Raw genomic sequence first — 12,445 nt, forward strand, 5'->3', positions numbered from 1 at the left:
AGAGAGAGAGAGAGAGAGAGAGAGAGAGAGAGAGAGAGAGAGAGAGAGAGATAATATGTATCTCAGCCTCAATGGCGGCCAGATGTGTGGTACACACTGTACAATCCAAGCACCCAGAGGGTTGAGGAAGGAGACTGGCAAGTTTGAGCTAGCCTGGGTTCCATACAAGTGAGACCCTGTCTAAAGAAGAAGAAAAAGACAGCCCTTGCTCCAGTGCAGTTCTGAAGATTAAATGGGATAGAAAACAGTCCAAACTTCCTGGCACAAAGACAAGATGGCCTGGTCTAAGCCTGAAGCACCCCCTAAGGGCTATTTCTCAAACCATTATGGAACAGAGGGAGAAGAAGGGGTAGTTGTGAGTTGGCAGGGATGTGTCCTTCTGTGGGGCTCACAAAGAGAGCCTTGTGTGGGAGTGGTGGACGGGATGCCTCACGGGACATCTGGGCTCAAAGCTGCCAAGCCGGGGCTGGGCATTTTGCCACAGGTAGCTTTCTGAGGGCCCTTTCATCTGAGTCCCAGCTGCTGCTACTTGGCTGACTGGCACAAAGCCCAACTGCTTGGGGAGTATACGGGCTGGCAGCTTTGTCTCAGGAGGAAGAACAAAGGTCTGGGGGTCGGTGGGAGGAGGGCAGAAGGGAGCAGGGCTTGTTCTCAGAACCAGGCCAGAGGGAAAGGAGATCCAGTCGCAGACAAGAGCAAGGGGCGTTTTGAATTCTTTTGTGGCCAAAGCATGAACCAAGATGAAGCCACAAGAACCCTTTCAGATAATGCCCCGACCTCTGCCATATTTCAGGCAGAGAAAGAGGCCCAAAGGCAGACAGGGACTGGCCCAAGGTAATACTGAGAACAAATGGCAGAGTCAGAGCTAATAGTCTGGCCTCTTGCTTGTTAACTGACTCTGAAAGAGGCTCTCAGTCCCCTGGGGCCTAGGGATCCGTACAATGGAGACGCTCTTCCCTTATTTGAACTGTGATGGTCAAATGTGCTAATGAATACAAAAGTGGGGGTCAGGGAACCATCTAAACTCATCTTCAAAGTTTCCTCACAGAGAAGAACAAGCTGGAGGGAAAGGCATTCTAAGTTCCGGGAATGGCATGAACAAAGGCACGGGAGAGCAGGCTGTTCAGACTGCTGGGCTGGAGCAGACAGAAGATGGAGCTAAAACCCACAGGAAATGGAGCTAAAAGCTGTTCCTCCGAGTGTCAGGCCCTCCATTCATTCTGGGTTGAAAGTCCTTGAGAACTCCACCTCCCTGGAGGAGTCACCTCTGTCGATGGCATTAATTCCTCTGGGAGTCAAACTGCAGAGAGCAGAATGTAAGGCAGGGAAGCACACCTTGAGGGAATTGTCGCCTGCTACATGGCTTGGACCCTTGGCAGAGAGACGCTGTTTGAGGCACGTGCCTTGCCCCGGGGATGTGGTTTGGATATGGTGTGAGCGTGTGCCCCAAAGTTTTCTATGTAGGAAACTTTACACTCAGTGAGGTGATGTTCACAGGTGGCAGAAGCTCTTTTCAGGAGGTTGTTATTAACCCTTCCCTGGTCTCTTTCTGGGTTTGGATATAAATTGTAATCTCTCCCTCTTTCGCATGTTCCCTTAATGCCATGCACCATAATGTAACCCAGCTTGGGGAGACCTCACCAGAGACTGAATCAATAGGGACTTCTGATCTTTTGGCCCCCAAAACTGTGAGCTGAATAAATCTCTTTTCTTGATAAAGAACCTAACTTCAGGAAATTGGCTATAGTGACAGGAAATGACCCAATGTACTCTATGCAAAGCAATTAATTCTGTGTGATCAAGAGAGGAGAGCCATGGTCTTGGTTACTTTTCTATGCTTTGATAAAGCTCCCTGGCAAAGGCAAGTTAAGAGAGAAAGGATTTGTTTGGTACACATTTCAGGTTATAGTCTATAACAGTGTGGAAGTCACAGTGACAGGAACCCATCTAGGCTAGCGCTCAGCTGATTTCTCAGTCTTGTTCAGTGGGAGACGCCTCGCCTAGGGTATGGTGCTACCCTTGGTGAATATTCTTACATCAATGCAATCAAGATACTCATCCACAGACAGGTCAAATTCCAAGAGGCCAAATTCCAAGGTCATCGCAATGTCTGTCTAGCTGACCACACTATCACAGTCATAAAGTTCAAACTTGGCTCTGAATGACCAGCCACGTGATCTTCATTTAATTTCTTCAAGTTTCTGTTTCCTTGTTCCTGGAATATTTCTAGAATATTGGTAGGTGTCACATAAGAGACAGTGCTCAAGCTGGGCATGGTGGCACACACCTTTGATCCCAGCACTCAGGAGGTAGAGGCAGGCAGATTGCTGTGAGTTCAAAGCCAGCCAAGCCTACAAAGTGATTTCCAGGGCAGGGCAACCATGGTTACATAGACCTTGTCTCAAGCAAAACAAAAAAAAAAAAACAAAACCAATGTTCTAGGGAGTGCTTGTTTTCCTTCTCCTTACCTTTGTACAGCCTTCTCATGAAAAGAATCAATTCAAGTCTCTCTCAGGCAAACATCGTCCTCCATCAAGACTGAGCTTACATTCACAAGAAGAGCTTACCTCCTCTCTGAAGCCCTTCCAGAGTCCTCACATTTAAAAGCCTTATACTTGCCTCGTAGTGTTGCTTTTTTAAGTTTACCCCTTTACAGTAACTAATGCCAATACAGAGATGTATTAACAAAGAGAATCTCTCCACTTTTATACTCAACCAATAATAAAGACTGTTAGCACTTGGGGAAGAAAGGTTTTTATTTGGCTACTCTTGCCTAAGTCACAGTCCATGGAGGGGAAGCCACCATAGGAACTCAAGACAGAAATCTGGAAGCAGGAACTAGAGCAGAAGCCATCTCATTGAATTCATTTTATGATTTTATTCATAATATTCAACTGATTATATTCGTTTAATTTAATTGGCTTGCTCGGCTAGGCTTGCCCAGTTTGTTTTCTTATACACCCCTGTAAAAGCAACTTTTATTTGCCAGGTGTAATCGTTGTCTTGGAGGCTTAGTGCTGAATAAGCTCACCCTCTCTAGCTCTTTCTGAATTCTGGATGGCTGGTTCAACTCAGCTGTCCTGACCCAAACTTTTCTCAAAGCTGACTGATTCAGACTGGCTTCTCTCAGCTTATGACCAAATTGCTCTGTTTGGCCTCAAACTGACTCTGGCAATCTGTTCTAATCTGGCTCCTTCTCAATCCTGGTAAAACTGTCATATCCTTCTATCTATCTATCTATCTATCTATCTATCTATCTATCTATCTCACATAATATGCCGATAAATGCAGATACAAACTTGCACAAGGATGGTTTGCTATATTTGTTATGGTTTTCACCAGCAGATCCCCACTACATCACTGCTGTAATACTATTCTATTTTTCATTTTATTATTTTTAACTGTGCATGTGCATGTTTATGGAGCAGCATGTATATGTGTATGTACGTGTGCAGAGGCTAGAAGACAACTCAGGTGTCATCCTGTCTGCCTTTACACAGGGTCTCTTCTTGGTCTGGAGTTCATTAATTAGACTAGACTGGCAGGCAGGCAGGCCCCAGGGATCCTTCTGTATCTATTTCCCCAGATCTGGGATTACAAATTGTACCACTATACTGAGTTGTTGATTTTGGCTTTTGCTGTCTTGTATTGTCTTGTTTGTTTGTTGTTTGCTTGTTCGGTTTTGTTTTGTTTCTGCTTTTTTTTTTTTTCTTTTGGGATATGATCTGACTGGCCTGGAACTCATTATGCAGAATAGGCTGTCTCATAGGGATCCCCTGCCTCTACCTCCTTGGTGTTGGGATGAAAGGCATGCACCACCACACTCAGCCATAGTGAGTATTTTTAATGGCTCCTAAGGGTGGAACTCAGGTCCTCATGCTTGTAAAACAAGCACTTTATCAACGCAGACATCTCTCCAGGCTTACTTTTTTCTTGTCTCTTTCTTCTCGTGTTGTTGGGAACAAGCAAAAGAAACTAATTTTAAGCACTACCATTTCACTTTCAGACTCTTTTTAATCAGAGGGAGAAAAATAAATTCAAGGTCCCAGGCCTTAGGGCAGCTGGGGACTTGCCAATGGCTGAACATCTTCTGTTATACACAGTTGTCCGAGTCCACACATCTCAGGGACAACCTCTCCATCTTGCTGCCAGGTCAAACAAGTTCATGCTCCCAGGCCTAGGAATGAACACCTATCCCACTTCTGTTTTCTTAATTGTCTATTAACTGGTAAGGAATACAGAAAGTGCATACATTATATAACTGCATAAACAATTGCCTGTTCTACCCTAATTAACTACGTGCAGCCGAGCAGCTCCTTTTCCCCTTATCACACTGGGCTCAGACCTAATGTTTAGGAGAATGAATCAAGGACCTTGAAGCCAGGTGCTTGGATGCAGCCCAGTCTCTGATGGCTACTCCCTTCTTTAACCCACAATGTCACACACAATTAGATAACACTGCAGCCCCTCCCCCAGCCCCCGTTTGCTTTGTGTTCCCATCTTTTAAAGATGGTGTACAATCTCTCCTCTCAGACATGGTTCAGATCCAGAACTGGCCACCTCCTTGAGTGCTGAGAAAACAAAGCTTTCATTTTTAAGCTTCCATATCTGAAATGAGTTTTCTCAGCTTTTACCCTGAACCCAACAGTGTATCCCAAGCTGGCCTAAAATTTGCTATGTAGCCAAGAATAAGGATGATGTTGCACTCTGACTATCTTCTCTTCCTGCCTCTACCTCCCAAGTGCTGGAATTACAGATATGTGTGCACGTAGGGTATGCATGTGCCTGTGGGTCAGTGGATGGGGCTAAAAGAGGGCATCAGATTCCCTGGAACCGGAGTTAGCAGGTAGTTGTGAAGATCCTGATGTGAGTGCTGGGAACCAGACTCTAGTCCTCTGAAAGAACAGCAAGCACTCTTAACTGCTGAGCCATATCTCCAGCCCCCATCTTTCTTTTTAACACATAGCATTGCATGGCACAGACAGACCGTGATTTAGTCAACTGTTAACTATTTAATTTTGCTAACACAAACAGATCAGTGGCAAATACATTCACCCACATACCCTTCAGAACGGTGCTTTTCATTATCTCTGTCGGATGGAGTCCCAAAAGAGGGGTTCTTCCCTCCCCCGCTTTGGTAGAGATAGCCACACTAATGTCTAAAGGTCACAGCAGTTCATATTCCAACCAGCAAGGTTTAAGCCCTGTTTTCCTTCGTCCCCCAAGTTCAGGCATTTTGTTCTTCTATTTTCCAATTTTCTGGCCTAAGAATAGTATACATATACACCGTTGCTCCTTCAAGGGCGTTTCTTGAGTTCCTTCTCAACTGCACTTGTGATTTATTTCGGCTACTTGAGCTTTTCATTTTTGTGGGTCTATTTGACTTTTAAAAATCTCCATGGTCTTTTTGAAAATCCGTATGTCCTTGTTCTTTACTCGTGTCTAAGTCACTCTTTGGTTTTTGTTTTGTAGAGGTGTGGATGGGACTTGGGGCCTGGTGCACGCTAGGCAAGCGCTCCACCACTTAGCTGTGCCTGCAGCCCAGTGTGCTCAGGTTTTAGATGCCCGCTTTTATTTGTTTAATGACATTAAGTAAGCTCTCACTGTATCCCAACAGTGTCAGCACCAAGGGGCTTGCACATGTTTCTGTTGACTCCCCCCCCCCCCCGCCCCCCAGCCTTGTTTCCTTTTGTGCTTTGTGGTTTTGAGCTGTGGGTTTGTTTGATGAACTGCTTGCTATCTGTGTACATTCTTTGAAACTTGGTTTAATTACACTTCCATTCAGGGAAGGTTTTGTTGTCCCCTTCTTTCCTTCCTTTCCTCTTTCCTAGTGGGGTGCCTGGATGTGTGTGTTTTGCTGGGGGTCAAACCCAGACGTCATACATCCTAAGGGAGTGTGTTACCACTGAGCTATAGCTCTGCTTCGGGTTTTATTTTTCTTTGCCAAGTATTAATTGGACTACCTAGTCAGTTTCATTTTTGTTAAATTTCTGGTGGTCGTCCCTGCTGCTGACCACACTGGGCCATAGATCTATCGGGGTTCTCCCCTGTAGCGGAAGTATTTTTAAAGAAGTCTTTTCTAGCACAGAACTAAGGGATAAAACAGACAAGTTTCACAACATCTATCTTTGAGTGGCAGATGGTTTTCTTCCAGTTTACTATTTTATAGTCTCTGGTCTGACATCCTACCCTCAGAGAGCCCCAAGATTCGTCTCCTTGTTCCCCTTTTCTGAGAAATTACAGGTTACTTGAAGTTGATGACTGCCCAAAGAACCAATGGGGTCCGTGCTGGATGTCTCAGAACATGTCCTTAAGTCTTTAATCCAGCTAAATAAGCACTAACTAGAAGAGTTTTACCAAAGAGGCCAAGTGGGAGGTACAGACTTAGAGTTCCTCAGGGGCGGGGTGTCAGGAACCTTTCCGGCTGGTAAGTTATCTACACGTGGCAGGACTGTTCCCTGCCCATAAGTTATCCACTCAAGACAGCTTTGTGTACCCAACGAGAGCCGAGAGCCGTCTTTTCCTGCCAGGATGAGCCTGCCCGCAAACCAGATCAAGGAGCCGGGCAAGCAGTCTCAGCCCGCAAAATCGCTCAAGGAACCCAGCCAGGAGGCTCTGCCTGTAAACCTACTCAAGGAGCCCAGCCAGGAGTCCCGGATCCTGTGCCCTGACCCGGCCATCGTAAGTGCACCCCTGCGTGGCGGCTGCTCTGGTTGTCCTGAACACCCCACCTCCAACCCCTGCCGGCGCTTTCCTAGCTCCATTCCAATATCTGCCCCCTATCCTCTATTAGTCTCGCACACACCCCCAATCGACACCCTCCCCCGCCCCGCCCCTCCACGCTCTCCCCTGGAGTTTTCTTTTTTGTGCCTCTTAGTAAACTCCTTTGTTACTTGTGCATTCCCGCCTCTGGCTCCACCTAGCTCTGTGCAGTCTCTCATTTGCCTTTTTCTCCCCTGCTCTCTGTCTTCACTTAGTCTGCTTTAATTCCTGCGTGTGTTCCTCTGAAAACCTCTAGCTTGGTGTAGTCCCGGAGGTGGAGGGTGGGGGAGGTGGCTCCTTTGGTCAGTCCCGTAGCTCTGCCACCTGGTCGGAGTAGCCTATCCAGCCCTGGACAGATGATTTTCTCTGACTCCCACAGTGGCCAGCTCCAGCACTCCCTCTCTGCTTACTGGCCTTCTCTCGCGGACTCCAGGGACTTTGGGAGAAGGAAGAAAGACTAAGGGAAGGTGATGAGGCTAACACTGGAGATTTTCTCAAAGCTGTGCTAGACCCCAAGAAGGAAGTGTGATGAAGACTATACAAGTCCATACAGGAAGACACAAACTCGGTTTTAGTTCATTGAACACACACTCAAAATAACTAAATACTCCAGTCATGCCCAAGATTTGGCTCAGTAGCAGAGGCAACTTGCTAGCCTTGGGAGAACCTGGACTTGATCCCTAGCAACTGCCCAAAACCCAGGAACAACAAAGAACAATAATCCAACAAATAATGATAATAATTCTTTAACTGAACTCCACCACACGTACCTACAGTGCTGCTTTTCCTTCTGGAGACTATCTTCTCTCTCTCTTTCTTTCTTTCTTTCTTTCTTTCTTTCTTTCTTTCTTTCTTTCTTTCTTTCTTTCTTTCTTTCTTTCTTGTTTTTTTTGAGACAGGGTTTCTCTGTGTAGCCCTGGCTGTTCTGGAACTCACTCTGTAGACCAGGCTGGCCTCGAACTCACCTGCCTCTGCCTCCCAAGTGCTGGGATTAAAGGTGTGCGCCACCACCGCCCAGCCTAGAGACTGTCTTAAAACACAAAAGGAAAGGTGACGGCCAACATCAACTCTTTTGGGACATGTTAACCTTGTATTATAATGAACTAAGTTTAAGCTGAGATGCCTAAAAGAATAAATCAAAAAGCTCAATGAAGTTCTCCAGAGTTTGGGTTGAAACAAAAGAAAAGACAACTTTGAGGGTGTGTTAAGTGGGTGGCACCCCACCCCCCAACCCTTAGTGTAGAAGTTAGCTTCTAAAGGTGCCTGCCTCACTTAGGGAAAGCGGCTCTTCATGGGGTTATGAGTATGTCACTGTTGGCTGTTTTCAAAGCTACCTGCCTATTGTCAAGATGTTTAACACTCAGGGTGTTCCGTCTTCCCTGCTCAAGAAGTGCTTGAGTGAGTTCCTGGGCAAAGGTCATCTATGGAAGCCAGCACTGAGCTAGACACCAAGGTAGGGCAAGATCTGCGTTTCTCAGAATACCAGGTTCTCCTGTGGGTCAGGACCAAGGGTGAACTTCGTTCAATATAGCAGGTATTCACTGCGTGTCCATGGTGTGCTGAGTCCTGGTAGCGGGTGCTACTCACGTGACTGTGGACCAAGTATAGTGTTCCCCTTTCAAACCTCACAGTCTAAAGGAGGATGAATGAATAGGAATACAAGGGAGCAGCCACTGTCACAGTGGAGCTACATATCTATCACTCTGGGATCCCGAGGCACTCTTCTGGAAGGGCCCCTGGGGAACTACCTTGAAAGACTGTAGACTTGCCAGGCATGGTGACACACACCCTTAATACTAGCAAGTGGGAGGCAGAGGCAGGTGGATCTCTGTGTGTAAGGCTAGACTGGTTTACAGAGCAAGGTCCAGGGCAGCCAGGACTAAACAGAGACCATGTCTCAAAAGAACAAAAGGAGAAAAAGAAGAAAGGAAGGAAGGAAGAAAGGAAGGAAGGAAGGAAGGAAGGAAGGAAGGAAGGAAGGAAGGAAGGAAGGTAGAAAGACAGGCATATTCAGTAATGGGAAGTTGAGCCCTGAGGCCTGAGGCCCCAGCCTGCCCTGGACAGAGGGAGGGCACAGTAGGCAGTTTTGTTCTTTGCTTACTAAAGACCGCGAAGCAAGCCTTGGAGACCTCGAGAAATGGTGAAGAGGCATTCAAGTGTAGAGAGCAGGAAATGAGAGAGACACTGGTAGAAAAGGTGAAGAGGGGCCACAAGGAAGAGCTACCCTTCTCCAGAGCCTGCAAAAGAAGTTCATCTTGCTAGAAAGTTCATCTTGCTCAGAGAACAAGAACTCTGGCTTCCGTGTGCAGAATGCATCCAGAGGCAGGCCCCAGCAAGGGGGAAGCAACCATGGAACTTACCAGACAGACTGCACTGCCAGGACTTGGTGGGGAGGAAGTGTGTGAAGAGACTGAGAGGGAGAAACCACATTATCCTGGGCTTCTGCCTCAGCTAAAATGGAAGCAATGGGAGAGGTCTGTGTTGGGGGCTAGAGAGAGATCTTGAGGGGCCTAGACCACATCTGAACGGGATGTCACTCACTCCTTCAGCTGAGGGTATCTAAGGAAACAGATGAGCGCTGGGTGAAACAGGGTGGAATGTGAAGGAATCCTTCTGACCGAACTGGGTGAGAGATGAGTCAGGTCCATCCCTGTCTCTTCACAGCCATCATGGACTTAACACCCCACTGGTCCCCGCAAGAGGCAAAATTTCTTCCAGCCACTCACCACAGACTTTCCCACTGCCCCCCTCGCCCCCTGAATGTATTGGGAGAGACACTGGTAGAAAAGGTGAAGAGGGGCCACAAGGAAGAGCTACCCTTCTTCAGAGCCTGCAAAAGAAGTTCATCTTGCTAGAAATACACTGGGCAGTGTTTATGGATGAGATAGGCGAGCCAAGATTTGCACAGAGGCTGGGAACTCTGGGGAGAAAGAAATAAAACAGAACAGAGCTAAGAAGCTTGTGAACAGGGCTGAGGTCTTATGTGATAAAAGAGTGGGGCACAGGGCGTTAGAGTAGGGGACTATTTGTTTTGCTTCGCTTTGCTTTGTTTTGTTTGAAACGTGGTCTTATTGTATAGTCCAGGTTGGTGTTTAGCTCATGCTCTCCTAAGTGTTGAATTAGGTTTATGACGCCACAGTTAGCTAGGAGACTGGTTTTGGTAATGAGCCTTAGAAAGGGCTTTTGAAGTGGCTGGGCCGATTAGACTTTGAGAGCGGGAAGGGTTAATATCTAATAAAAGAAAGAAAGAAAGAAAGAAAGAAAGAAAGAAAGAAAGAAAGAAAGAAAGAAAGAAAGAAAGAAGGAGTTCCCTACGTCCATTTCCCTTTTCACAGATGCCAGCAAAGCTTAAGGTAGAGAAAGATAGTGAGCTTCCTTGGGCACAGAGCTGGTTGTGGCTGTGGTGTGGCAGGGGTTAGGGTGGGCTGGAAGGCCTGCCCTAGATGCGAGTTAGACTGACTGATGGCATTTGATCCTAGCTGCACATCATTGCTTCCCAGCTCTCTCAGGCTTTCCTCATGGTTTCCTTCATCTGTCACATGAGGATGCTGAGAGGACTTAGGAGCTGAGTTTCAGAGGAATACAAATGCCATCATATTGATTTATTTAATTGTCTGCAGTTCCTTGGTTATCTGCTTCAAGGAAGTGACCCCTTAACCAAACAGCCTTGTCAAGGGACCTTGATGTTTAGGGGAGGCAGGAAGACACAGGTTTTACTCAGCTGTCTAGTCTGGTTCCTTCTCCTCTGCCTTTCCCCCTCGAGATAGCTGAAATGACCCCAGTAGGACTGTTGCCATGGCTACCCTGCTTTCCTGAGCAACTTAGTTGCCTTTGGCTCTCTTAATTCCAGTACTGTACTTATGTCTTAAGAGGCAGTGCTCAGGCAGGTTGAGAGATGAGGGCTCCACACAGCTCTAATCTTCCGGTAGGAAATCCGGCCTTAATCTTTATTACTGCATAGGGTTCTTGTGGGTGTTGTTGTTGTTGTTGTTGTTGTTGTTGTTTTGTAGCAGCAGACAGCACATCCTCTGCTAAGTTATAACTGTGTGTCTCTGCTGTTTGTGTCTGCAGGTTGTGGAGCTGAATGTAGGGGGGCAGTTCTACACCACCACCATGGGCACCCTGATGAAGCATCCAGGCTCGAAGTTTTCAGAGATACTGTCCAGGTCAGCTAGACACTACAAAGATGCGCAGGGCCGCTTCTTCATCGATCGGCCCGGCACCTACTTTGGGCTTCTCTTGGACTACCTGCGCACTGGGCAGGTGCCCACAGAGTACGTTCCTGAGGTATACCAAGAAGCTAAGTTCTACCAAATCCACCTTTTGGTCAAGATTTTGGAAGATATGCCACAGATCTTCGGTGAGCAAGTGGCTCGAACGCAGTTCCTGATGGGAGTGCCAAACTACAGAGAAAACCTGGAGGTCCTGTTGCACCTGGCTCGGGCAGAGGCCGTGGCGATGCGCTCCTCAAAGGTGGTGGTGTGTGTGGTGCGCACGGAGGAGGAGGATGCGAAGTGTGTGGAGCCGCTGCACATCTTGGAGGCCAAAAAGACACCTGTTGTCAAATTCGGACCCTGGAAGGCAGGCCCTATGACGGAGGACTTTGTATGCTGCCTGGAGAAGGACATAAGAGCCAAGGGCTATAAGGTGACCTCTCAGAGGTACCACCTCAGCAGGGATCCCTACACTTGCTTCTGGATATTCGTCTTCACTTGGTGGTGAGCTCCAGGAGTGGGGACTGTTTGTTAGAGGCTGTGGTGGGACTTGTGAAATCCGTTGCCATGAAAATTCGTGTTCTAGTCGGGCGTGGTGGCTCACGCCTTTAATCCCAGCACTAGGGAGGCAGAGGCAGGCAGATTTCTGAGGTTGAGGCCAGCCTGGTCTACAAAGTGAGTTTCAGGACAGCCAGGGCTATTCAAAGAAACCCTGTCTGGAAACAAACAAAACAAAAACAAAAAAGAAAAGAAAATCCATGTTCTAAAACTGAGCCTGTAGTCCCAGAGTTTGGAAGGCCAAGGAGACAAGAAGATTGCCATGAGCTAGCTGGAGGCCAGTTTCGAGTATAGACTGAAACCCTATTGAAATGGCCCAGGCTACCCTGTCTCCATGCTTGCTCCCTTCTGGAACCACATCCTACTTGACAAAGTAGGGTTTCTCCCATCTTCTAAGAAATAAAGCTTGTAAGATGCTTAACAGATCAAGGGGTTCTTCCTTCCTTGCTGGGAGATAGCCCTGATATAAAACCTCTTCTAGCCTGGACCTAGTTGTCATGGTTTCTGTCTTTATAAGTCCTGTAGTGCTTAACTTAGGACCAAGAGTTCTTTGTGGCAGGAGTCTGACATCAGTCACCAGATTAAATAAAGAACTCTTAACTAGTCATGTGTTCGTGGTGGTCTGTAACTTTCTCCAGGGGACTGTCACAGTATCTTTAAAACAGTAGGCCTTGCTGGGAGGTGCTGGCTCATGTCTTTAATCTTAGCACTTAGGAGACAGGCAGGCAGATCTCTGAGCTCGAGGCTAACCTGATCTTCAGAAAGAGTTCCAGGGCAACACAGAGAAACCTGTCTCAAAAAACAAACACAAAAAGTCAACAAAAAAGCCAGTGGGTGAACTCACCTGCTATGTAAACCCAATGGCTTAAGATGGATCTCCGGAGTCCAAAGTGAAGGGACAGAACCAACCT

At 47.1% G+C, this 12,445-nt stretch overlaps 1 protein-coding gene across 1 annotated transcript; it reads left to right on the forward strand.

Moving 5' to 3' along the window:
• Positions 1-6,442: 6,442 nt before the first annotated feature.
• Kctd14 (potassium channel tetramerization domain containing 14) lies at positions 6,443-12,007 on the forward strand. Its single transcript, XM_021168699.2, has 2 exons — positions 6,443-6,681; positions 10,834-12,007. The coding sequence occupies exons 1-2, from the start codon at positions 6,532-6,534 to the stop codon at positions 11,482-11,484; spliced, it is 801 nt and encodes a 266-aa protein (XP_021024358.1). The 5' UTR covers positions 6,443-6,531; the 3' UTR covers positions 11,485-12,007.
• Positions 12,008-12,445: the final 438 nt, after the last annotated feature.

The sequence above is a fragment of the Mus caroli genome, chromosome 7 (assembly GCF_900094665.2).
Source record: "Mus caroli chromosome 7, CAROLI_EIJ_v1.1, whole genome shotgun sequence".
Classification (NCBI taxonomy): Eukaryota; Metazoa; Chordata; class Mammalia; order Rodentia; family Muridae; genus Mus; species Mus caroli.

Bases quoted from the DNA above. Each gene is read 5' to 3' on its own strand.
- Kctd14 (XM_021168699.2), top strand. From the start codon at position 6,532: ATGAGCCTGCCCGCAAACCAGATCAAGGAGCCGGGCAAGCAGTCTCAG. The intron at 6,682-10,833 runs GTAAGTGCACCC...TTGTGTCTGCAG, and splicing joins TGTGCCCTGACCCGGCCATC to GTTGTGGAGCTGAATGTAGG.